The 26,661-nt window shown below is 56.0% G+C and overlaps 2 protein-coding genes across 2 annotated transcripts in view; one reads left to right on the top strand and one right to left on the bottom strand.

Moving 5' to 3' along the window:
- The window catches only part of LOC141972152 (uncharacterized), a 50,734-nt gene that overhangs the window by 6,668 nt on the left and 17,405 nt on the right, over nt 1-26,661 (top strand). The gene's annotated exons all lie outside the window — the stretch shown is intronic.
- Nucleotides 619-26,596, bottom strand: LOC141972269 (scavenger receptor cysteine-rich type 1 protein M160-like). The gene is given in 22 exon segments (XM_074930162.1): nt 619-1,047; nt 1,150-1,266; nt 1,866-2,195; nt 2,432-2,808; nt 3,275-3,596; nt 4,160-4,489; nt 4,676-5,005; nt 6,033-6,362; nt 7,269-7,598; nt 8,224-8,562; nt 9,637-9,966; nt 10,206-10,535; nt 11,070-11,393; nt 11,739-12,068; nt 13,497-13,826; nt 13,934-14,266; nt 20,787-21,116; nt 21,721-22,035; nt 22,612-22,950; nt 23,685-23,990; nt 25,027-25,380; nt 26,464-26,596. Coding segments are annotated over 22 exon segments (6,696 nt in total). The 3' UTR covers nt 619-910.

The following is a 26,661-nucleotide window of genomic DNA, read 5'->3' as shown; positions in this document are numbered from 1 at the left end:
CCAGTTTTGGGATGTCATTGATCCCAAGGGAAGCTGGAGAGAGGACCGGGCATGGTGTACCCACACTTCAATCTCTGGCAAGGAAGGTGTCGGTTGTCTGGGCCGGCACCATCTCCTGCTTGCTGGGCCTCCTGGCCTCGCCCCCCTCATCCCAGGTGCTTTGGGGGTGCAGCCCTCAGTTTGTGAGCCTGATGGACCCCGAGGTGAGGCTGGGAGTGGCGTCCCTCTGCACTGGGATGCTTTTAGGCATGCGGTGCCAGCAGAGAACCACGAGCTACCAGGCAAGGGCACGTTTTGTGCCCTGGTGAACCTCAGCAGGGAGGTTCCCCATGATTGGGTCCTAAAGGGTGGGTCAAATGTTGGGGGTGTGGGGCAAGGGAAATGGGTGCCCCAGAATGGATCCAGGGAGGAGGACTGAGTATCTGGGGCTGTGGGATAAAGTGCATTGCAGCTCAGGCACCTGGGGAGGGTCAAGAAATGGGGGACTTCCCTCCAGACAAGGTCAGGGGGAAGCTGTGGCAGAGGACCACAAAAGCAGCTCATGGCCCACACCCCAGCACTCACACCCGTCACACCTAGAGGGTTGGGGGCCCCCTTTTAATTCATTTGTACCCCTCCTTCTGCTCCTCTGCTCCTTTAGCGCAGCCTTGCACCGGCTGCCAGGCTTGTCGGGCTCCTCCTGAGCCACGGGGGCTGCTCTGAGGTTGTGAAGGTGGTTAATTAAATTCACCAGACTGGAAGACACCCCCTTGGCCGGCTATTTTGGGGCTCCTGGTAGAAGTCATTGGCACCAGCTACTTTTGAAATGTCCTGCCCATCAGCTGCTGCTTTGTGGTCTTCAGGATTGCAGACTGGGGAAAGTGGGGAGCCTGGTGCAACCCCCGGGGCATGAACCTGGGGGAGGGCCGCATCATGGGGCAGCATCTTCCTTCATGAGCTGCATCGTCTCGGTGTCGGTGTCCTGAGGGGCTCCTGCCTTGGTGGGGAGGTAGATGGCGGGCTGGAAGGATGTCGCTGAAGCTCTCTGATGCCGGGGGGCTGTGAGATGGAGGGGACACTGGGCTGTCACCAGGCTCTGACAGCCACTGAGCATCCCCCTGGGTGTTTTGGGGTGGCTGGAGTGGGGACACAGAGGGGTGGGACTGTCACCTCCAGCGTGGGCTGCTGCCAGGCACCTCCTCTTCAGGTTGAGCCACAGCAGGGCTCCACTCAGCAGCATCACCAGCGCCAGCAGCGCTATCAGCCCCGCGCAGGATGATGAAGCACCTGGGGTTGGGGGGAGAGCGGACTCGGGATCCCATTTCCAGCCAAGACCAGTAACAGCCAAGCGCTGAACGTAGCCTGACCTCCCCCAGCAGCTCGGCTGGTGGCTGAGATGGGCTTTGCTTAATTAGGCTTCACGTTAAGACCCATTTCCCTGGGTGGATGATGGGATGGGGGGGTCGAAGCAACCTTCCATGTTCCTGCTGCTCCTACAACCCCCGTCAGCTGTACAGTGCATTATCCCGCCTTGGACGTGGGGTGCTACAGCTCGCGCAGGCCTGTTTCTGACCCTCCATCCTTCAAGGTTGACCCAGCTCTACCACAACCTCTCTCAGAAAATAGGGGCTGGTCCTGGAGGGAGCCCAGAGGGTTTGGGGGGGAAATAAGGAAATTTGGGCTCCAAGAAGAAATGGGAGGGGTGAGTTTTTGGGTCAGGAAAGCCTCTCCGATGCTCCCGAGGGTGGTGGAAAATGAGGTGCATCGCTCAGGAAAGGGCCGTGGGGGCTTGCCAGGATGAAGGTACCACCTTTTTACTTTCTTCTCCCCTTGGGACCTTTTCCCCCCACCCTTCTGCAGCCACCACAGAGGATCCCAGTGCTCACCTTTTGGCTTTGCACACACCACGGCGGCCGCTGAGCCCTGCCTGCACGGCCCCGGACTCATCCCTCTCTGCTGGCACTCCAGGAGCAGCGTCTCGGTGCCCTGGCAGCTCAGCCCCTCCAGCAAGGCATGGCCGTCCCCACGGCTGAACTGGTCTCCAACAGGCGCCGACTGGGCTGGCCCACAGCCCAGCTGCCTGCAGACCACCCCAGCTTCCAGCAGGCTCCAGCCGCTGCCGCACACCCCGTGCCAGGTCCCGTTGTAGAGCACCTCCACCCGCCCCGCACAGGAACTGGGACCATCTTTCACCTGCAGCTGCAAGGGGTTTGTGCCTGCAGGAGGGAGCAAAGGGGGTGAGACATCCCCTCCAACCCCGTGGGCAGACAGAGAGGGGTGTGTAGGGCGCACACATGTGTGTGGCATGTGCCACTTGCACCTGCTGCACCATCCCCCCCTCGGCTCCCTTGCAAGGTCGTTCCCATCAGTGATGTCCCACCAGTGCTGCCAGCCTCCCAGTCCCAGACAAAACCCTTTTTTAGGGCATCTGAACATCCGCCCTGGGCACCACCTGAGCACACAACTCCCGCATCTTCCTCGTGGTTGCAGTTATGGAGTCCCCAGCTCCTAAGGCCACACTGGGAGAAGGTGGTCTCCGTGCCAGTGCACTCCACGTCATCCAGCCAGATGGGGTCCGACCCTGGCCCAAAGTGAGCTTGGTGTGGGACCGACACGGCTGTCCCGCAGCCCAGCTGCTGGCAGACCACCTTGGCATCCTTCAGATCCCAGCTGTCGTCGCAGACAGTCCCCCACTGCTGTTGGTGAAGCACCTCCACTCTCCCGGCACAGCGGTTCGGGCCATTGACCAAGCGGACCTGCACCTCCTCTGTGACGTTGCCATCTTCCAGGAGAAATACAGTCAGGAAAGGTGAACAGGACACCCATCACCTCGCCAAAACCCCAAAATCCTCAAACCAGAAGCCAAAGTGCAAATACAGAGTCATTATGGTCTCCCCCAGCAAGGGATGCAACCCCCCCACCCCTTCCAGAAGAGCATGGCTGTAGGGGTGTGCTTCGGGTGCACCTTCATACCCTAAACTGGTGGTGTCTCTTCCATACACTTGTGTGGACCAGGCTGGGGATTTGGGGTCAGGTGGCTGCCTGGGGACAGGGCTTGACTCCCTTAGTAGGACAGAGAGGGGGGTGTGAAGGTTTTGATGAGATGTTGGTTATGAATGCGGTGGGAACCTGTTGCTGGGTTGGGGATGTGACTGGCCAAAAGGGGGCTATGATGCTTTGCCAGTCCCCCTTCCCTTAAATCCTGCCTTTCCAGGTCTAGCATCACCCCAAAGCAGCCAGATGAAGGACAGGCCCCCAGACTCCCTGTGTGGCAGGATGGGATGTACCTAAGCACACCACGCTGGCATCTTCTCCATGGTGGCAGTTATTCTGTCCCCAGGGAGGGGCTTGGCACTGGGCGATGTTTTCCTCGCTCCCGGTGCAGTTCACGTCATCCATCCAGATGTGGTTCGTCCCCTGCCCGAAGTGAGCCCTGCCAGGGGCTGCCACGGCCGCCCCGCAGCCCAGCTGCCTGCACACCACTGCCGCGTTGTTCAGGCTCCAGTTGTCGTCGCAGACCGTCCCCCACTGCCCGGCATGGAGCACCTCCACCCTCCCACCACAGCGGTTTGGTCCCTGGACCAGGCGGACCTCAGCCACCGTTGCCTTGGTCAGGTCTGCGGACAGAGAAATGGGAGATGCAGCGTTGAGGACAAGCAGGTCACATGTCCAGGGGAGGCCTTTTGGTGGCAGCAGCCGGGGTACAAACCTAGGCCAGATGCCCAGCCTTGGTGGGATAGGAAGACAGATCCTGGCCTGACCCTGCCTGCAGAGATGTGTGGGCCCTTGGGGCTTCCTAAGCATCACCAGGCACCTACGTTTGGCCTCCAGACTCAGTCCCTGATGGGGAAGGGGAGAAAAAAATCCCCTTTCTCAGAGCCTCGCTGGGATCCAGCAGAGTCTCAGTGCAGCCTGCATCCCAAACTGAGTATTGATGTCCTCTTTTCCCCTTCCCTGCTCAGCTGTGTCAAGGGTGGTTGGATTGGTGCAGCTTCCTGGGCTACTGGGGTGTGGGGATGGGAGCCAACACTGTCTGCCAAGGGGATGAGCCCCTGTGCCCTTGAAATCTCCTTCCTGCAGCCAGTGCTCGTGAGGTCAGGTTGGAGAGGAAAAGGCTTTTGGTTTCTGGGAGAGGCAGCTCAAAGCTGTGCTTTTAGGGCCCCACAGGAATGAGCATCACCTGCACAGACCACGCCGGCATCCTCTTCATGGGTGCAGCCACTGTTTCCCCAGGGCCTGGCTCGACACTCCACGAGGGCGTGCTCTGTCCCGACGCAGGTGACACCGTTCAGCCAGATGGGATCCTGCCCCCTCCCAAAGAAAGCTCTTGTGGGGGCTGAGACAGCTGCCCCGCAGCCCAGCTGCCGACAGACCACCATCGCATTGCTCAGGTCCCAGCCGTGGTCACAGACTGTCCCCCATTGCTCGTTGTGGAAGACCTCCACCCTCCCAGCGCAGCGATGTGGGCCGCCCACGAGCCGGACCGTCGACATTTTGGTTGTGCCGGTGCCTGGAAGCAAAAACATCACAGTGGGTTGGTGCTGGTGGCAATGCCCAGGGCTGGGGCAAAAGGACCCACTCCCACTCCCTGAAGGGCTGGACCGTTCTGCTGCAGCACCACCCCGGAGGCAGCGGGATGCAGGACGGACACCCCTGACCCCCCTGGGACACCCCATGCTGCGGGAGATGGATGTACCTAAGCACACCACGCTGGCGTCTTCTCTGTGGTTGCAGTTATTCTGCCCCCAGGGATGGGCTCGGCACTGGGCCAGGGCATCCTCGCTCCCAGCACAGGCCACATCATCCAGCCAGATGCGCCCTGTGCCCTGCCCAAAGCGAGCCTGGGTGGGGGCTCCCTCAGCTCTGCCACAGCCCAGCTGCCTGCACACCACCGCCGCGTCTTTCAGGTCCCAGCCGTCGTCGCAGACCGTCCCCCACTGCCCAGCGTGGAGCACCTCCACTCTCCCGGCGCAGCGGTGTGGCCCGTCCACCAGCTGCAGGTCGACAGAGGTGGAGTTGCCTGCTTCTGCGGAGAGAAATAGGTGGACACATGGCTGGAGGGCACCACTCTATCCCTGGACCCCCCCTGCCTGCATCCTGGGGCCACCTTCAGTACCCCACACATCTCCAGGGAGGAGCAGGACAGGGCCAGCATTCGGCCACCAAAAGGGTTTGATGTGGCTGGGTGCTGCCGTTTGACCGTGGGGAGGCTGCCCCAGTGTCACTGACTCACCACGGTTTGTGCTGGGAGGGACCTTCAAAGATCCTCCCTGCCATGGGCAGGGACATCTTCCACTAGATCAGGGCCTTGAAGCTACATTCAACCCGACCTTGAACACTTCCAGTGATGGGCAATCTGTTCCAGTGTCTCACCACCCTCATCATAAAGTTATGTCCAGTCTAAATTTCCACTCTTTTAGTTTAAAACCACTGTCCCTTGCCCTGTCACTATAGGCCTTGGTAAAAAGTCTCTAGCTCTCTTTCTTATAAGCCCTTTTTAAGTATTTAAATGCTGCAGTAAGGTCTCCCAGAAGCCTTCTCTTCTCCAGGCTGAACAACCCCAACTCTCAGCCTTTCTCCATAGGGGAGGTGCTCCAGCCCTCTGACCATTTTTGTGGCTTCCTCTGGACCTCCTCTAACACATCTGTGTCCTTCTTGTGCTGGGGGCCCCAGGGCTGCAGGAGGGCGGGTGTCCCTTGACCTGCTGGGCACACTTCTCTTGATGCAGCGCAGGGTACAATTGACTTTCTGGGTTGCAAGCGCACGTTGCTGGCTCATGTCCCATTTGTCACCCACCAGTATCCCCAGCCTTCTCTGTAGAGCTGCTCTCAATCCCTTCATGCTCCAGTCTGTACTGATACTGGGGGTTTTGCCAACTCATGTGCAGGACCTTGCACTTGGCCTTGAGGTGAAGGTCCAGGAGATACACATGGGTGAGAGCTGCAAGGAGCCCCTGCACCCGCCCTGCACGCAGCATCTCCTCCGAAGGGGCCCAGCTGCCCCTGGGGACCAGCAGGAGCTCTGCCTCCAGCCAGCCCCATCCCGGCTCTCACCTGAGCACACCACACCGGCGTCCTCCCCATGGTGACAGTTGTGGCTGCCCCACATCTTGGCTGGGCACTCGAAGAAGTCGGTTTCCTTCCCTGTGCAGCTGACGTCATCTAGCCAGATGGGGCCAGTTCCCCACCCAAACTGAGCCGAGCTGGGGGCTGAGAGGGCCACCCCACAGCCCAGCTGCCGGCACACCACCGCTGCATCACTCAGGTCCCAGCTGTCGTCGCAGACTGTCCCCCAGTTGTTGTTATGAAACACCTCAACTCTCCCAGCGCACTTGCCCAAACCACCCACCAGGCGAAGCTTGGGGATGCTGGCAATCCCTGAGCCTGAAAAATAGCCAAAAATGGGCATTATTAGAGATGTGCTCGTGCATCTTAACACCTGATGTGTTGGAGAGGGCAGGACATTTCCCACAGCGGGTCTGGGTGGTGTTGCTACAGCGAGCTTGCACATCCCTTGCCCTTTTTCAGGGACTTGCAGCAAAGTGAGCACGGGCATTTTTGCAGGGTGGAAGGAACTGCAGAAGATCCACCAGTTGCACCCTCAGGGTGGTTGCACCCTGGTTCAGAGTTCGGGACAGGAGAAAGTGTGTGTGTCTCCACCTGAGGAACACCATGCTGGGATGAAAAGGTGCCCAAGAGTCTTCCCCAGTGTTTCTCCGTGCTTTCCTTTCCCCTCCTCACTTGGAAGCTTCATCACCTGGTGCTACCCACTTCTTGCCCTAGAGGCAATGGCAAAGGATCTTTTTCTGGTTGTCCCTGTTGTGACAGCTGATGGCTACATTGACCTTCTGAGGCCAAAGCTAGACCTGTAGCAGCTAGCTCAGAAGTGTGTATCACATGAGAGCAGCTGGTTCCGGTGCATCTTTCTGCTTTTATCTGCACATCCTGGCATTTTACAGTGCTGGCAGCACAAGTCGCTCCGCCTGGCTCTTGAGCTGGGGCAGGGCGCAGTTGCATCTGCTGCCACTCAAGCAGCACCCATGCACCCTCCCTGCAGGTGCCTCACCCCATGAAAACACCTCCAATGGTGCCAGACACTGAGGCATTTCTTAAGCCATGCTGCTTTCTTCCCAATGTATCGTGTTTTCCTACGTCTCTGAACCCTGTTATTTTAACGCACTTTCTACCAATCTGGGCAATTTGTTGGCCAGCTTGTTCCAAAGCTGTTCCCAGCCTGCAGAAGGATAGGGCTCGGTCCATCTTACAGAGACAGCATGTGGCGAGGGTTACCTGAGCATACAACGCTGGCATCTTCCACGTGGTTGCATGCATGGTGTCCCCAAGGCTTGAACGAGCATTCAGTGAGGGTGGCTTCTGTTCCAAGGCAACTCACCCCATCTAGCCAGATGGGGCCAGATCCTTCCCCAAAACCAGACAAGCCTAGGGCTGACATGGCTGTTCCACAGCCCAGCTGCCGGCACACCACGGCTGCATCGTTCAGGTCCCAGCCATCGTCGCAGACGGTCCCCCACTGGTGGCTGTGGAAGACCTCCACCCTCCCAGCACAGCGGTGCGGGCCGTTCACCAGCCGCAGGGCTTCTGAGCTCCCCAGGTCCAAGTCTGAAAACAGAATCAGAGGACAATAAATTCTGGCCAGAAATGCTTGCCTGTCAAGCAGCCGGCAACGTGATGGACCTCCCCTTGCTAGACCTCCACCAGCATGTAGCATTTCTGCTACCGCTGCACCCTGGGCGTGCGTGCGTGAGCACCCTTTGGGAGAAGCCTGCTAGGACCATGCCCAGGAGATCGTCAGCTTGGCCAAATTACTGAGGAGCTCCCATGATATGAGTATCCCTGTGGAGACAAGCAGGCAAGGAGGCACCAAGTGCATTGTGCACCTGAGCAAGGAATAGCTTGGTGAGGAGAAGGGACTCCCTGAGGACTAGATGCTGTGTGGTAGCATGGATCAAAAAACCCCACAGGGGTAGCTGCAGCCCTGGTGTGCCAGGGCTCTTTGTGTGTGATGGAAAACCTACATTTTACAGGCTTGGGATTTCCAAGCACTTTGCTGGAAGGAAGCAAGGGATGGGTAGACCTCAAAACACAAAAGACCTTGTTCCTTCTGGTGGGACCACAGGAACAAGGGCTGGTTGAGCCAGGACAAGGGGGAGCTGGATGAGCAAATTTGGTCAGACTGCACAGCCTCCCCCAGGGGAGGACTGATCCCCGACTCACCGCCACTGACCTGCAGCCGCAGAGCACATGATGCCTGCGTGTGCCCTTGACTTGCAGCTCTCAGCGCCCCAGAACTTGACCTTGCATTCGAAGAGGGCCCTCTCTGTTCCTGTGCACTCCACGGCATCCACCCAGATCAGGCCATCTCCTGTCCCAAACCGGGCAGACCCCGCAGCAGAGTGCGCCGCCCCGCAGCCCAGCTGCCGACACACCACGTGGGCTTCGGCCAGGTCCCAGCCATCGGTGCAGATGCCCCCCCAGCGCTCGTCATGAAACACTTCAACTCTCCCGGAGCACGAGTCTGAGCCGTTCACCAGACGGAGGTTTCTGAGGTCAGAAATGCCCGATCCTGCAACATCAGAGAGCGAACACGTTAAGGCAATCCTTCTGCCCCATGAAACCTCTGGCTGCCAGCAATGGTTTACACCAGAGGCTGAGTAGCCTTGGGGGTCAAGGATGTTCTTGCGACAACAGAGAGGGCAGATCTTTGGGGTGTGATGTGAACTAGCCCAAGTGGTGCCCAAGGCTTGATTAGCATGGGCTTAACCAAATATAGTTAATGGACATTATATGGTTAGCCCTCCTAAAGCAGACACATAGGGAAGGGTCCTGTCACCAAGATGTAGTTGTCCTTGTGCTGTTTGGGACTCCTGGGATACCTCGCCTGCCCTCCAGCTTCTGCTCCTGAAGGGCACAGGTTTTCCTGTAGGATCCCTTAGCCTAACTAGGATGAGATGCTACCTTCCCATGCTGGGGTGACTGAATTCAACTCTGTCTTGGTCAGTGACATCCAGATATTAGCAAAGTCCGTCTGATGTTAAGCAACCTGGTTGCAACCCAGTGGCCCCAGCTTCTTAACAGTCACTCAAATGGGCTGCGGGGTTCCTCTGGCAGAAAGCCAGAGTTGGAGAGGAGCGAGAGGGATGGGAGATGGGCTCTCATGGGCTCATGCAGCTCTGAGCATCACAGGGTACATCCACCGTGGATCAGCAAAGGTGTTGGAGAGTTCTCCCTGACTGTAATGGTTTAAGACCCATTCGTACTGCAGTCTGCCCTGTTGGGGAGAAGTAGGCAGCCATGTTGCAATCTGCCTGATGGAAATGGTCTCTGGCCTGTGCTAACTGATGGGATTTGTGATAGACAGCATCAGCCAAAAACATGCTGGAGACCATATGTTTAGCGATAGCTGTGCAGATGGGCAAGGCATTTGTTTTTCTTCAACTTTAATGTCTGCATACAGCTGCCCTCTTCCACCAGGATGGACCATGAGGGGGCTGACTTCAAAGCAAAGGGTCTCCAGGTTGGCTGCAAACTGTCCCTGCATCACAAACCCTTGCACCCCTAGGGGAAAGCAGAGTCAGTACAGGAGGACCGTGGTGGAGTTTCCTGCAGTGCTCCCAGTGCCACAACAAGCGGTGGTTACCTGAGCACACCACACCGGCATCTTCTCCATGCTCGCATCCATGGACACCCCAGCCCTTGGTTCTGCATTCGGAGAGGGCTGCCTCGGTCCCCAAGCAGTGCACGTCGTTCAGCCAAATGGGTCCCTGTCCCTCCCCGAAGCGAGCCCGCCGTGGAGCTGATACTACCATCCCGCAGTCCAGCTGCTGGCACACCACTTTGGCATCCATAAAGTCCCAGTTGTCGTCACACACCGTCCCCCATTTATCATTGTGAAACACCTCGACCCTCCCAGCGCAGCGACCTGGGCCGTCCACCAGCCGGACCGGGGCGAAACTGGAAACAGCCGAGCCTGCAACAGGCAGGGAGATGCTCAGAGCATCCAACCCCTTCATGGGAGGAAGAAGGACCCTGCATTTTGGCACATAGCTGGTGCTGCTTGGTCACATCACCTCTGAACCCACAGCATCTCATCCCCACCTCGTGGAAGAACTTCCCTCAGCAGCAAGTGGGGTGAAGACAGTTCCCAGCTGGGATGGGGGATGTTACCGGTGCATCCTGACCCATTACTGGTGCCAGGGTGAAACCCACCTGAGCATAGCACGCTGGCGTGCTTCCCGTGGCCACAGCTGCTCTCTCCCCATGGGCTCGCCTGGCATTTTATAAGGGCTGGCTCTGTCCCCTGGCAATTCACATTGTCCAGCCAGATGCGTGGGGGCCCGGAACCAAAGTCCAGCCCCTCCATTGCTGGCAGCACCCTCCCACAGCCCAGCTGCCGGCACACGACCTCGGCATCCTGCTTATCCCAGCCATGGTCACAGACGGCTCCCCACTCCTCCTGGTGAAGCACCTCGACTCTGCCAGTGCAGCGGTGCGAGCCATTTGCCAGTCGGAGATGAGCTGGCTCAGGGATGATCGAGTCTGCGAACACCCGAGAGAGTTATTCTTTCAGACAGCCACCAGTTTCCTTCCATGCTTATCCTATTGCAGTTAAGCTCCCAGCCCCTCTTTAAGCTGCCAAAAGATACAGAGGGTGGGAGAACAGGAGGGGTGAAACCCAAAATTCTCCCCAGGAGCACCCTGTACCACAGCATCTCCCTGCAGACGGCGGTCCATGCTGGTCCTGCACCCTCCTGGACCCCAGTCCCACTCCCTACAAGAATTGCTCACTGGGCGGGTTGCTTTTGACAAGCTTCCCTGCAAAGAATTGGTCTTGATGTTGGAGCAGGGACGTTCGCAGAAGGGCAGGAAATAGGGATCCCTGTAGGAATGCCTCCCACCGCCTTACATAAACACACTGGGATGGGAGGAGCTGCCCTCTAAATGGACCACCAGGTGCAGGGGGGTCTGCAAAAACCCCACTGGCTGCTGATGCTGACCCTCAGTCTTACCTGGGGGTGCAGACATGACACAGACCCCCTCCCCACCGCCTCGTGTGGAGTGAGCACTTGTCACCTGAGCAAACCACTCCAGCATCTTCCCCGTGGTAGCAATTATTGATGCCCCACGGCCGGCCCAAGCAGTCAGACAGCGTGTTCTCCGTCCCCGTGCAGTTCGTCTCATCCATCCAGATGATGCCGTCGCCGCGCCCAAACTGAGCCCCCCCAGGGGCCGACAGTGCGTGCCCACAGTCCAGCTGCCGGCAGACAACCTCGGCATCCAGCAGGTCCCAGCTGTCATCGCACACAGTCCCCCACTTCTTGTTATGGAAGATCTCGACCCTGCCAGCACAGCGGCTGCCGTAGTTTACCAGCCGGACCTGGTCGCCCTCCGAGTTACCTAAAAGAGGGAAATATGGGGAAGGTCCAGCACGCTGTGTCCCCTGGGTAAGGAAAACTGCTCTGGCACCTTCTCAAGTAGCTGAGTGTTGCACCAAGTGCTGCAGGCATGTCTAATCATCACAAAAAGGAGTTGGCTGATCCCCAAGCCTGATGCAGCAGCATCCCACCCACTTGCATCAGACTGGACCCCTCCAGGAGGATGTCCAAAGTTTCTCTAGCCCCCCAGACACCCCATGACACTCTGTGATGGAAACGCCCACAAAGAGGTCATGCTATCCAGGGCTGCTTACAAAGGCAAAAAATAAAGGTCATGGACCAAGATCCACCACCCCCAGGTGGTTACCTGCACACACCACACCAGCTTCTCTCCCATGGTGACAAGTGCCGTTGCCCTGGGGCTTCGTCTTGCATGCAGAGAGGGCGGTCTCCGTGCCCACGCAGCTCACGCTGTTGGGCCACGTTTGCCCAGGTCCTTGTCCAAAATGTGACCTGTCAGGCACCAACAGTGCTCTCCCGCAGCCCAGCTGCCTGCACACCACACGAGCCTCAGCCAGGCCCCAGCCCTCGTCACAAAGGGCTGCCCAGGTGCCGTTGTGGATGACCTCCACCCTGCCTTCGCAGGGCGTCGAACCGTTGGCCAGGTGGAGCTCAGTGGCCGTGGATACCCCTGAAGCTGCCAACAACATACAAGGGTAAATGAGAGCCATAGCTGCTTCTGCTCCAGCCTGAGCATCCTCCGTGCACGGTGAGTGCCCAGACTGGAGACTGAGTCCTGCAATGCTCAGAATCAAAAGTGAATTTTGAGGGGTGGCTTCGCAAAGGGGCTTTTATTGCACAGTCACCTTATTGTAAAGTTACTGTATCATAGAATCATAGAATAGTTTGGGTTGGAAGGGACCTTTAAAGCTCATCTAGTCCAACCCCCCTGGACTGAGCAGAGACATCTTCAACTAGACCAGGTTGCTCAGAGCCCCATTACACCTGATCTTGAATGTTTGCAGGGATGAGGCATCTACCACCACTCTGGGCAACCTGTGCCAGTGTTTCATTGCCCTCATCATAAAAATGTTCTTCCTTATATCTAGTCTGAATCTCCCCTCTTTTAGTCTAAAACCACGACCCCTTGTCCTATCGCAACAGGCCCTATAAAAAAGTCTATCCCCATCTTTCTTATAAGCTCCCTTTAAGTATTGAAAGGCCACACTAAGGTCTCCCCGGAGCCTTCTCTTTTCCAGGCTGAACACCCCAACTCTCTCAGCCTGTCCTCACAGGGGAGGTGCTCCGGCCCCCTGGTCATCCTCGTGGTCTCTGGACACACTTGAGCAGGTCCATGTCCTTCTGATGTTGGTATCCCGAGAGCTGGGCCCAGCACTGCAGGGGGGGGTCTTACAAGAGTGGAGCAGAGGGGGAAAATCCCCTACCTCAACCTGCTGGCCACACTTCTTGATGCATCCCAGAATATGGTTGGCTTTCTGTGCTGCGAGTGCACATTGCTGGGTCACGTCCAGCTTTTCATCCACCAGTACCCCAAAGTCCTTCTCTGCAGGGCTGCTCCTGATCCTTTCATCCCCCAGCCTGCATTGGTACTGGGGGTTGCCCTGGCCCTGTGCTGAACCTTATTGCAAAGGCACTTTATTGCAAAGGTGCTTTCCTGCTCCCTGCTCTTCAGCCCAAATTAAAGAGCGCACCAAATACTCCATCAAAAGCCCTTCATTGCAGGCGATGGCCGAGACAGACCTGGCTGGATGGGCAGGAACTGGGGAGGGAAAATTACACCTGCAGAAAGTTTTGCATGGTACAGCCTAACTGCCCCCAAGTCAAACCAGGCTTTGGGGCAGGTCCTCGATAATTCATGCACGCAACTGCAGACGAAAGGCCCTTTTGTTGTTTCTGCAGCTTAGCACTGGATCCACAGCAGCAGGAGGTGGGCAAAGGCTTCGCAGGGCAACTTGCCCACCTGGGTGCTGCAGGTGCTCCCCAGAGTGGCAACGGGGATGCGGGGGGCAAGCACCCTTGGGGGGTAAGCAGGAGCCATCCCATGATCCCTTAGGAAACCCTAAAAGTTTGACATGGACCCCTCGTGCAGCTTGAGGTGAGTTACCTGAACATATCACTCCAGCATCCTCCCCGTGGAAGCAGTTGTTGTCCCCCCATGCGCTGGCCCGGCAGTCGAAGAGGGTGTCCTCGGTGCCAGCGCAGTTTACCTCGTCCAACCAGATGGGATCGTGACCCCTCCCGAAGTGAGCCCCGCTGGTGGCTGACAGCGCCGTGCCGCAGCCCAGCTGCCGGCACACCACTGCCGCATCCAGCAGGTCCCAGCCATCGTCGCAGACTGTCCCCCACATGTGGTTGTGGAGCACCTCCACCCTCCCGGCGCAGCGGTTGGGGCCGTTGAGCAGCTGGAGGGTGCCCAGGGCGGTGATGCTGGAGTCTGTGGGTACCCCAAGGGGACAGTCGTAGGAGGGTTGTGTGTCACGGCTGGTGTAGCAGGGAGGGGTGGAGGTGGTGCACAGCCAGATGGCTGCTGTCCTGGGCTACCTGAGCACTCAACACTGGCGTCCTCCACATGGTAACAGTTGTGTTCCCCCCACGGCCTGGCTCGGCATTCAGAGAGGTTCCTTTCCTCCCCGGTGCAGTTGACCTCATCCAACCAGATCTGTCCCGTTCCTTCTCCATACCGAACTCCTGGTGCCACTGAGAGCACTGTCCCGCAGCCCAGCTGTCGGCACACGACCTGGCCCTCGGGGGGACCCCAGCCATCGTCGCACACTGTCCCCCACGTCCCGTTGTGGAGCACCTCCACCCGCCCAGCACAGCGGCTGGGGCTGCCCACCAGGCGAAGGAACCCCCCTGGGCTCTCAGCGGCCACGCCTGCAAACCCGTGAGGGGAAAGAGGAGGGGAGGTGAAATCCTGGGGTTGGATGGGGCTTGGCTGCTCACATATTTGAGATAGTTCCTGCCCCCCAGAAAGGGTTTCAGAGGTGGTGTTGATCATCCCACACTGGCCCTGGGCATCTCAGGTGGCCCTGGGCATCTGTAGTCAACTGAGACCCTTCTCTGCATCTAAACCCTAGATTTATCCATCTTAACCTCAGTGTGGATCCCACACCCCAGAAACGCTTTTCTTGCTCACATAACAGGCACAGAAAATGGGTATTTAGCTCATGCATGCTTTTGTACAAGTGGCCAGCAGCAAAGATGTAGCTTCCCCATCAAAAGTGGGTAATGTCTTGGGGTCCAGCTGAGTGGCAAGCTTGTGGGAAAGAGTGGAAAAGTGCTTGCGCTCAGGGTCTTGGCAATTTCAGGTTGACATAGCGCTTAGGGATATGGTGTAGTTGGGCACTGTCAGTGTTAGGTTAATGATTGGACTAGATGATCTTCAAGGTCTTTTCCAACCTATATGATTCTGTGATTCTGTAATGTGCAAGACATGAGATTGCTGCTGGTCCCATAGGCATGCTTTTGCAAGAGCACTAACCGAAGGGAAATGTTGCAGAAAGGAGCCATAACTGGGCATTAGTCATGTGGAAAGCTCAACTGGGTCAGCATAAAAAAAAAAAAAGTTCAAGAGGGATATGATTGCATTGTGTAAATAAGTTTGTTGACCATGGATAATGATTTCTGAATTGCTCAGGCGCTGATCTGCGCATGGGTCTGGCCGTCAGCAAGTGAGGGGCCAGATGTAGCACTTGGGAAGTCACAGGGGCCAGAAAGAGGATGAAACAGGTTAAAAATCGAATCCCTGAGTCATTCAAATACAAACAGCATCTGAGCAGCTGTGGCATGCTGCGTGCAGGCGTGCCCAGCTCAACTCTTTCATTCAGGCCGTGCAGCGGGGAGCAGGAAAGCATCTTTGCAGTGAAGTGTATTTGCAGTAAAGTTCCTTTGCAAAGCCGCCTCTCAAAATTCACTTCTATGAGGAGGCTGAACCAGATGCACAGGGGGCACTCTGTCTACAGTTTGCAAGCTCTCCTGTCTCCAGGGTAAGAGCACAGTCCTGATGATGGCTGGCTCTTCTGCTTCACCCTTGCCCTGTGAGCCTTTTCCTCTCCTTCCTTATTTTCACTAGGAGCGATGAGGCTACCCTGTGATAAACAATAAATCAACCCTGCAGCTGACTGATAGATTTCTCGGCATGTTTCTTGCAAGCACTGCCTGGTCGCTTGTGCATTGACTGTGCTTGGGTGGACAAATCCCATCCCAGATGTCTCCAGCCAGCCAGGAAATACTGACTGTTGAAGGGGCAAATGCCGTACTGGATTTTCCAGGAGCAGAATTTAAAAAAAGAAGAATTTAAAAAAAAAAGAATTGTACTGTTCGTGAATCAACAAAGAAGGAGGAAACCTAAGCAAGTTAAAGCAACATTTTAGTTCCAAGAGGCAGTGGTACAAACTGGCTTTAGCAACTAATCAGCCTGGAAATTAAAAAATCACTACCAGCAGGAAAAGCAAGTTCCTAATTTTGCTTACTGCAGACCTGATCAGATGAGTGTTTCTGCTCATGCCCTTTGTAAATGTGAACCAGCACTAAGAGGGTTGCCCAAATCAAAGCTTCTGCTCTGAGCTGGGGCAGCTTGGGCAAAGCCCTGAGCCCTTTCTTAACCATTTCCAAAGCGAAGCTGCCATTGAACCATCAGCACGCTACTGCTCTTGCAGCAGAGCTCTTCCCCATCCTTGCACCAATGTCTGAGAGCAAACCATGGCTGTGGATAAGGGACCTGCAGGGTCTGCAGCTTCCTTACGGCTCTGAGCACAAGAAGGGATGTGTCTCTTGCCAGCATCTTGTCTGTCTGCCCTGTTAGCCCAAAAACTATTCAGTTCCTTGTGCTGCGCATCCCTCAGCCAGCCAGCCCTGTCCTGGCAATGTGGGGCCCTACTTTCTCATCTCTCTGTCATATGGGGAGTCAGCTCTGTCAACGCACACTGCTGATGGGTTTGACCAGGCCTCCTCAGTGCTGTAAAACCATGAGTTTGCCATGTACGGTCCAGGATAAGCCAAGATTATAGCAGGACAGGAGGCTGTGGCCAGCTGTGAGACAGCTTCAGGATCAGGCATGCTTCCCTCCACTCTTGTAATGCTCACAAGCCTTTAATTACGTGGCACAAGCCTTTGATTATGGGGCAAAACCACGTGTGCAGAAGTAGACCTCCAATGCATGATTCTTGGAATGCAGCAGAGATAGCTGAGCTTATGTAAAAAACCTTTCACCCACCTCCAAAGCCATCATAAACCATCCCCCCTGACCCCCGAGTGAAACCCAGGACTGCCGACCAGCCTTTGCTGTGCTCCACAAAGTGCTGAGTAGGCTGGAGGAGCTGATGTGGCCAATGGGCTCCCCGCAGTCAGCAGCAAAGGTGAACACCACTCACCCCAAAGACACGCCATCAAGAGGACAGTCCCTGTGCTCTTGGTCCTACCACAGGTGGGTTGGTTTCTGCCCCTGGGGTGACTGGATGAAGGATGGAGATCAGCTGGCACCCCCATGTTCGCAGCCTGGCTATGGGCTGGAGGTTGCAGTGAACTGTCTTTGTGAGAGATGCCAGCTGAGCCCGGTGTCCCACTGGCCAACTAGGAGGGCAGACTGGGATTTCTGCAGTGAGCCCTCCTTTTCCGCTGTCCTGCTCCCCATTGGGAGTTTCACCTCCTGTGAAGCTCTGCCAGGAGTTGACCCGCTGCCCCACGCAGCGGCCAGTCTTGTCATCAGCTTGCGAAATGGCGAGCTGTTCCAGGAAAACATGGAGCAAACAAAACACTCTCAACACTCTGGTCCTGTCTCGTACGTGCCATCCCCTGTGGGCACCTCAATTGCTCTGACGCATACTGGTACAAGATATCTACTTTCAACAGGCTAAATCTGGCCTTTATGCACAGAACTGGGGAAATATAGCTACGTTAGCTTCATTAGAAAGTGTCTGGTTGGGTTTTTGGGGGTGAGGGACCATCTGCTGCAAGAAAATAGCTTACTGTAGGCTGGAGATAACTTTACCGTGGAGGGTGGAACCAGCGCCTGCATTGTAGTCGTTTGCCATCAGGTGAACCTGGACACCATCCATGATGAGAAAGGGTCTCACACCTGAACAGCTCAGTTGGATTTGGAAAACAACGGGAACTGCCATTTTCTTATCCTACTGTGGCTGCACTTGCAAGACCCCAAGGGTCCATTTTGGATAAGCAGTTTACTTCCCGATTGCTGTTATGCATATGATGCTCCAGGCGTGTCCCTTGCAAATTGCTCCCCAAGCATGTCGCGAGGTGCTGAGAGGATGGAAGCGTTTGCTGTCCTCCCATCCCTTCATGGCAGCATGCTCAAGTTGCGCAAGGAAAGGACTTGAAGGCAGAGCAGCATGCCACTGGAAAGAATGAGTTTTTCGAAAGGGTCATCAAGTTAACATCACTTGTTGCTCCAAATAGGAGGGTTCAGACAGAGGTGGGTGCTGTGCTGGTGGTACAGATACTGGAGATGGGGATTGCATTGGGCGAGGATGTGACCCCTGACAGAAACAGGGTGGATGGTTCTGCCCATGTCTGTACAAAAATAAGAAGCAAAATTGGAGCATGTAATGAGAAGAGGACAGCATGGTGAGGAAGGTCTTACGCTGAGTTTAATCTGTTCAGCAAAACCTGAGAGGGGTAGTAGAGTGGAGAGTAGATTGCTGCCTGTAGGAAGATCAAACAGGAGAAACCCAAACCCCAGAGAGGCATGCAGAGCTAGGGCTGAAGACCAGAAGGAAACAAGAGGTGCACTAAGCAAAGGCAGAAGAATGAGCAGGTGAAAATTAGCCTGGAAATATATCAAAACTCATATCATAAAAAGCTGAGCAGTTGAAAAAGGTGACTGTATGTGTTTGTACCGAGGCTCAGTGGCCTCAAGGACTTTGTTCCCCTCCTTTGCAAACAGCCACGCTGCACCGACTGGCATGGAAATGCTGTGAACTGTCATAGCCTGATGCAGCCCTGGGCAAGGACCTTTCTGCTGGGGCTGTTTTCACAGTTTGGATAAACAGCCACTGTAGAAGTGAGTCATGGGCCTATGTTCCTTCTGCTCCTTTTGAATTTGGGTGTTGTGTCCCCCCAGGTAGTCTGAAACCCCTTCTTGGGACACTGCAGTCCCTGCAGAGCATCTCTGCGGAGTAACCCATGGCCCCAGCTGGGACCTAGCAGATGCTGGTCATGCATTTGGAGCCCTGAAGAGCATCAACTCATCCCAGCTTTATTTCAAAGACCTTCTCCAAACGGTGAACATATTTTATTGCACAAAACTGGGTCCAAAATCCTGTTTTTCCCTATTCAGAGCTAGAATGAGCCCTGGGCCTTTGATGTAAACCTTGGGACAGGCAAGGCTGGAGGACCAGGTCTGGGCAGGAAGATGAGAAGGCTCAGGTGTCAGCAGAAGCAGAAACCCTGAAGTCCCATGGATGTCCGTGGAGGAGCAAAAGATGGCCCTGCAGCTACGCGTTGACACCTGGCCAGGGGTGCTCCTACAGCCGAGGCTTAGGACGAGTAGCAAGATGCAACCTGGTCACAGCTGCAAGCTGCTGGCAGGGAGGGAAGGAGAGGCTGGACCTGAAATACATGCTGTGACTCTTCCATTACGTGTGTCTTCTCCCTGATGCCTCTTGCACCAGCTCTTCCCTTCCATGCCCCTGTGTGGAGCTCGGCTCACAGGACACACCTTTTTCACAACCTGGTCAAGCCTGTGGTCCCCTCATTCCCTCCCCATGGCACTGGGACGTTCCTCTGACCCTGGCTCCTCCCGGCTTCACCAAGTGCTGGATTGTTTGAGGCTCAGACCTGACTCCATGGGTTGCTCCATTAGGAAGGTGACCCTTCCTTGCTGGTGGCCAGGACAATATCTCACCCAGCATTAGCAATTTTGAGTCTTCTGTATCTGAACCCATCGTCTATAGTCCCTCTATACCCAAGGAGCCTATTTTTCCACCACGTCACCTCACCAAGTTACTCCATATCCCTGAATCTGTTATCACACTGCATTCTCGTTCTTTTGTGTTCCAGGGTTTTACTGGTATTCAAAACTGGATTGAATAAATATGAGTGAGAGACTTCTCGCCCTGTTCTGGATAGGCTTTTAAGCAGCCTCCTCATTTTGCAAAGATGGTTGTGTACAGTGCAGGAGAGCACCCGCGCTTGCTTGTGTCTGGATCAGGAAGTAATCCTCAATTCCATGGGCGATTAGGGGGAAAGGTACGATCCCGCAGGGATTGTGGAGAGGGTGATGGCACCAGGTGCCACTGCAGCTGACTCTGCAGGGTGTTGTAGGGATTATAAGGGGCTATAGGGCTGGGAATAAGAGGACTCTGTGCAGATGGGTTTAGGATGCTGGACCCTACCCAGGGGACCAGATAGGAGTTATTTTGAGAAGACTCTGCTTGGGGTCTGAGGGACTTTGTAGTGCTGCATGGAGAAACCGGGACACACAGAGGCTCGGTGCAGTGAGCTGGGGGCTATGGGGCACACAGGGCAGGGGTCTCCGCTCTGCCAGAGCGGGGTCCTCTCTGCTTGACCATCGCAGCGACTGCTCTGCTATTCTTGTTCCACAGAATGGGGTCTTCTGGGGTTCTGAGGCAACTTTGCCTTCGACACCAGGAGCATGGCTGCCTAAGCCTCGGATGATGGCTCGGTGTCCTCTGTCTTCTTTATAAGTGGCTTGTCTGCAAAATGAAGGTGCAGGGTGATGTATGGAAGGTGCAATCTCCAGCCCCAGGTTGCGGTGCATCCAGGCCAGCCAGGAGCGCAGCCAGCTCCACAAGCAGCCCAGGCACACCACGAGTTGTGGTCCTGCTCTTACCTGGGGAGCGTCCAGCCCGTCTTCCACACCTCATCCACAGGTACAGGACCAACAGGGTCCCACAGAGTATTGCCCCTGTGCCAAGCAGGCCTGCCAGCACCGAGCAGGACTGTGTAAGGTCTGCAGGAAGAGTGAAGCTCAGAGGGAGTTGGTTGGATGGCCTGACCCTCTCTGCCCCTCTCACCCTTCCTTTCTGCTGCATGTTTCTGGGGAGTTGCAACATCCTCCCTCACTGCCCTTTTGATTGTTGGGCCTGACTCTCATCAGCAGGAGTGACAGCTCACCCTCTGCTTCAGGAGGGTGGTTGGGCTGATGCAAACAGAGCGTGTCCACCAAGGATGCTCAGCTCTCCATGCCCACCGAGATGCCTTCACCCAGTTGGTCCCACTCCACTGCCTTACAGCCACTGTCTTCAGGCACCTCTACCTTGCCACCTAACATCTCCCAGCAAAAGGCTTATGGCAACACTTCTGCCTGCCCGGGAGGAGGCCAGGACTGGGATGGAGACAGGAGCCTCCACCATGTGTCTGCACTGGGTTGGCCGCAATGCAGACAGAGCAGCTGACAGGAGATCCTGGTGCTCACCTTTCTGCTCTGCACACACCACGGCGGCCGCTGAGCCCTGCCTGCACGGCCCCGGACTCATCCCTCTCTGCTGGCACTCCAGGAGCAGCATCTCGGTGCCCTGGCAGCTCAGCCCCTCCAGCAAGGCATGGCCGTCCCCACGGCTGAACTGGTCTCCAACAGGCGCCGACTGGGCTGGCCCACAGCCCAGCTGCCTGCAGACCACCCCAGCTTCCAGCAGGCTCCAGCCGCTGCCGCACACTCCGTGCCAGGTCCCGTTGTAGAGCACCTCCACCCGCCCCGCACAGGAACTGGGACCATCTTTCACCCGCAGCTGCAAGGGGTTTGTGCCTGCAAAGAAGAGCGCAAGGGGTGAGGTGGCCCCTCCAACCTCATATGGTGATGTGAGCTTCTGGCTTGTTCCCAAGCATTTTTTTCTGGTGCCCTGATGAAGGCAAGCCACCAGTGCCTCTGACCAAGCTACAGGGCGTGGATTGCCTTACTTCATCCCCTTGTACAAGAGGCCTTAATAAGCAAGGTCACCGCAGGGCTGGTATCTGTGAGATGGGGTACATGGGACACCCATGCCCACTTCCCTGGTAGCACTGGACTTCTGTGTCTAGGAAAGATGAGCCTGGATTCTTTTTTTTTGTAAGCAAGGCTTTTCCCATCCCAGGATGCTGTCATTGATGAACTAGAGGGACATAGTCTAGATTAAAACAATATGAGTTAGGTGCACAACTCCTGCCTAAGGCAGGGAGGCATTTTTGCTCAATGCTAAGCCAAGTGGCTGGGTGAAAGCCGACTTCTGCTGTGATGATGGGAATGGGGAAGAGTGAGCAGAGAGAAGAAAGCCTGGCACAGTCTTGGTGTAGAACAGCAGCTCCAGCAACAGTCAAGACCCTCCTTGGATCAACACCAATCACCCGCCCTGGTCTCTGCAGCCTGGTGTTACCTGAGCACACCACGCCTGCGTCCTCGCTGTGGGCACAGTTGTGCTCTCCCCAGCTGCTCAGCTCACACTCGGTGAGGGCGGACTCAGTCCCTTTGCAGTGAACACCGTCCTGCCAGATGGGATCCTCCCCTGGCCCAAAATGAGCCGAGCCCGGTGCTGACAGCGCCATCCCGCAGCCCAGCTGCCTGCACACGACAGCAGCATCATGGAGGTCCCAGGTGTCGTCACACACGGTCCCCCACTTGTGATCATGAAAGACCTCGACTCTCCCCAGGCAGTTACTCGAGCCATTCACCAGGCGCAGTGTGTGCTGCCCTGAAGTGTCCACGTCTGTGAAGGGAACAAGTGGCATGTTCATGCCTGACCATCATCCAACGGCTCTAGTTGGCCTGTGCAACATGCTAAGCTGTGGGAAAATCCGAGCATCTTTTCACGAGTGCAACCTCCAGCTGCCTGGAAAAGGTGCTACACAGACAGCGCTGACTTGGGATTTGCTTCTCACTGGGGTGGGACCTAGAGCGTGGGGCCTGGAGCCTGGCAAAGGTTTCTGAGGTCAGTAGTGACTATGGGAGGGTCCGGGGGTCAACAGTGCCTATGGGAGGTGGTAGGAGGCATCGCCTGATGAATTTGTGTAGTTAGAGCTATCAGAAAGGGGAGAGGTAGGAGATGGGCTTGCTCTTCCTGCACAAAATCATCTTAACAGCATGCTGGGATCTCACAACCTGCGCTACCACAGGGAAAAGTATTACCTACTGTGGCATTCATACCCTTCTCTCAATTTAATTTAATTTTTTAAAATCAGACTGCTGTAAAGGCACCCATCCCTGGCTACCTGGGATGCAACTGAGCTGCTCCTGCACCCCAGCCCCCACAGTACTTATTCCGACTAACGTGGATCTCCTGAGCACACCACAGCAGCATCTTTCTGGTGGTCACAGCTGTTGGATCCCCACGGCCTGGCTTGGCATTCAGAGAGGGAGGCTTCTGTCCCCGTGCAGTTCACGTTATCCAGCCAGATGCGGCCAGACCCTTGCCCAAAGTGAGCCGAGCCCAGGGCCGAGACAGCTGTCCCGCAGCCCAGCTGCTGGCAGACCACTGCCGCCTCGGACAGGCTCCAGCTGTTGTCACACACTGTCCCCCACTGATGGTGGTGGAGCACCTCCACGCGACCCGCACAGCGGCCGGGGCCGTTCTCCAGGCGGAGATGAGCTGGTGCGTCGGTGGCTGTACCTGCTTCTGATACAAGACACAAGAGGAGCATCAGACCCACTCTGCCCCCAGGGTACTTCTTGCCACCATGGTGAGACCCATGCCAGAGGCTGCTCCCCTGTGTTTTGCACAGGGGGGGCTCCCCTGTCCACAAAGAGCCATTGAGTATCTAAAATTTGGGGCTGAACATCTCAGGTGTGGGCAAAACTAGCCATGCAATCTCAGAGCCTGTGCCCATTCAACACGAGCGTAAGCAAACCATGAACGTCTGCAATCCATTTTTCAGAACTCCGGGTGGCCCCTTCACATGGCCGTGGCACCGCCACAAAGGGAGAGACTTTCTGCAGACCCCCTTTGCCACTGCGCCTTCTTCAAAAAGACTTCAGGGCTCCCCCATCCCACCTTTGCACAGCCTGTGGGCTCCTGGTCCCCGTAGCATAGTGGGTTGGGACCTTGCTAGGACCATCTAGTGCCCAGTCCGGTGCTTCCCCTCGCTCCTTGGTGGCCATGCAAGTGCACTTTCTGCATGTTGCCCAAAGGGCACTGTTCCCTTCCTATTATTCCTGCTGCTCCTTACTTTCACAGACCTGTGTGCTAAGGAGTGCCAGCGCGGCATGTTGTTGGAGCTGGGACAAGGGGGACAAGGTCACCCACCCAGGTGTCTGCTGCTCAGCCCTTGGCTGCAGCTGTGAAACCAGTCCAAATCCCCGGAGCAGAGCATCCTCCACTGAACTCCTCCACAAGCATGATGTTACCTGTGCACACGACGCTGGCATCTTCTCCATGGTCGCAGTTGTGGACACCCCAAGGTCTGGCCAGGCAGTCAGACAGGGCAGCTTCGGTCCCACTGCACAGAACGTTGTCCAGCCAAATGGGGCCCGAGCCTCTGCCAAAGTGAGCTCTGCCATAGGTGGAGACCACCATCCCGCAGCCCAGCTGCCGGCACACCACGCTGGCATCAGGGAAGCTCCAGTCGTCATCACACACGGTTCCCCACTGGTGGTCATGCATCACTTCCACTCTTCCAGAGCAGCGGTGGGGGCCGTCTACCAGGCGGAGCTCTGCAGGATGGGCGTGGATGGCCGTAGGGCGGCTGGATGAGTCTACAGAGGGCACAAGAGGTGCAGCATGAAAACCCCCTAGCCATCATTTCTGCAGGACTGTTCTGCACTCCACTACTATTGTTGATGGCACTCAGTGGTCACCAGTGTGTAGCCAACTTGGGCTGGAACAGGGGCGATGCCACGTGGTCCCAGCAACCTGTGGTCTTTCCAGATGTGGCTGGAGATCCTGATGATGCTGGGATGGCAGAAGGAGGAAATCTTTTTTTCCTGGGGTTCATGGGGCACCACATCCTCTTTGCAGGTGGAGGTGACAACCAAGGGGGCTCAGCACACTTGTGTGCCAACGTCTGTTGGGACAATTGTGGCATTGGGTTAATGGTTGGAGTAGATGATCTTTAAGGTCTTTTCCAACCTTGATGATTCTGTGATTCTGTGATTCATTGGTGGTTAACCCAGCATCTACCAGCTGCCATGAGCGCCTTGATCAGCCACCAAAGCTCCAAGCTTTTGGAGTCTCACAGTTTGTGGGCATGAAAGAATTCTCTCTAGCTGATTGCAGCTCGCCAGAGGCAAGAGCATGGAAACCATCTTGTCTCTCATGTTGGTGACTGGGAGGAGGAATCTGGGCGTGTCCTCCTGGCCGTTCTCTTCCCTGCCTGAGGTTGCACCTCGCAGTGCCTCCTGCAAACCACAATGCGTCTCTAGCCTCACCGGTGCCCCCAGAACACACAGCCGAAGCAAGGCACGCCTGGTCCTGCTCACCACAGAGGTGTGCATGATGTGCAAGGGGTCCCTACGCCTCTCCCAGAGGTGGTTCAGCATCTTGGGAAAGTGGAATTAACACAGATAACGTCTTCAAACCTGCTTCCCAAATTGTTCCCCAGCCTGCAGTTCCTTGTACAAGACAAACCACAGAACCATCCCTTGCTGAGGCCATGGATGTTCTGTGCCACAGGAAGCTTTTGGAAAACTGGAGGGCAACACTCCTTGCAAGGGAACTGCTTTGCAGACCATGTGTCGTTGTTAGCCCCACCCCATAATTTCCGCAGGGCATTACCTGAGCACACCACGCCAGCATCTTCACCGTGGTGGCAGTTGTTCTTTCCCCAGCCCTTCGTCCTGCAGTAAGACAGGGCGACCTCCATCCCCGTGCAGTTGACATCGTCGAGCCAGATGGGACCGGTCCCTGCCCTGAAATGCCCGGCCCCAGGGATGGACAAGGCTGTGCCACAGCCCAGCTGCCGGCACACTACACCGGCATCCTCCATGTCCCAGTGGTCATCACACACTGTTCCCCACTGGTTCTCGTAGAAGACCTCGACCCTGCCGGCACAGCGGTGTGGGCCATCTGATAGGCGGAGGGGAGCCCGCTGGGAAGCAACTGGGTCTGCAAGAGGGATATGGAGAGGGTCTGGTGCACAAAAGCAGCACCAGGAAAGGCTGTGTCGCCTGCATGAGCTCCCTGGAGCCTCTGCAAACAGTGCCTTATGTGAACCATGGATATGCTTCTCCTTTGGCTCAAAGACAAACAAACAAACAAACAAAAAAATCCAAGCCCATGAAAGAAAATGCTCTGCAAACCCCTTTTTGAAAGACAGTTATCTTTAAAGGGGCTTCAGATACTTTTTTGCTTAGTATTCCAATCAATAAAGAGGAAAACACTGCCAGCTGGACTGAAAACTCCAGGAGATTGTATGCAGTGAGTAGCTGCCAGCTGTCTGAAGGAAAGGTGGGTCTGTCTGTGTGCAGCCTGGTACTTTAATTAGTGATTCGCATGATGCGATAGGGAGCCTGTGCAGCAGATTTGCCCATGGTCCCTCGCCAAATGGAGCTGCATCTTAGAGGAGGGCATTACATGGACTGAAACTAGAGCAAGAAAGGTAAATATGAGCATTTAATTGCTGTGGCAATAAGCGCTGGAGTGGCCAAGCCACTGTGGGATGCCCAGGTTGGGGTCTGGGTAGAGGCTGCAGCATCCCCTGGGGAAGGGGATACAAAACGAGGCAGGTAGAAGCAGAAAAAAAAATTTAAAAAGCACCTTGGCATCCCACTTGCAGCACAATTGGTCACCTCCTGGAAACGCTTTGTGACTTCAGGGTGCAGAGCAGAATAAATGCTCCTGTTTGTGCTGCAGGGATAAGGACTTTGTGCCCTTTGTAAACAAACTGGCCGGCCCTGAAGAGGCGGCCAACACAAATAAGCAATTTCTGGTCTTGACTGTCACTGGTTGGTGAGGCTCCAAGCATTTCCCAACCGCTCTGTGCAAGGGCAGCAGTGCAGAGGCCAGGCTAATTACCTGGCTAACGAGGTCTCCTTCCCCATCCACTGCTTTCTCTTCCTTTTTAAAGGCTGGTGGATCAAAGGAAGCTTTTCCCTATCCATCTGCAAGCCCAGTCCCCCCAAATTCCTGCAGATCACCAACCCCCTCTTTCTCCTAGGATGCTCCTTCCCCCACGCAAGAGCCACTCACCACAGAGGCACGCCAGGTAGAGGAGGAGCCCTGCTCCCGTGAAGCCAACCAGGTTGCTGTGCAGGGACAGGAGACAGCGTCCCCAGAACCCCATTCCCATCACAAATGCCTTCGGATGGGTGACCATCCCCATGCGAGCTGCAAGCTGAGCTAGGTGCCGTGGGTGGCGAGAGCAGGTTTGAACTCGCCTCTGCAGCG

This window comes from Athene noctua, chromosome 31 (genome assembly GCF_965140245.1).
Source record: "Athene noctua chromosome 31, bAthNoc1.hap1.1, whole genome shotgun sequence".
Classification (NCBI taxonomy): domain Eukaryota; kingdom Metazoa; phylum Chordata; class Aves; order Strigiformes; family Strigidae; genus Athene; species Athene noctua.
Note: the sequence above shows the minus strand (reverse complement) of the source record. Positions and strands in the feature narration are given on the sequence as shown.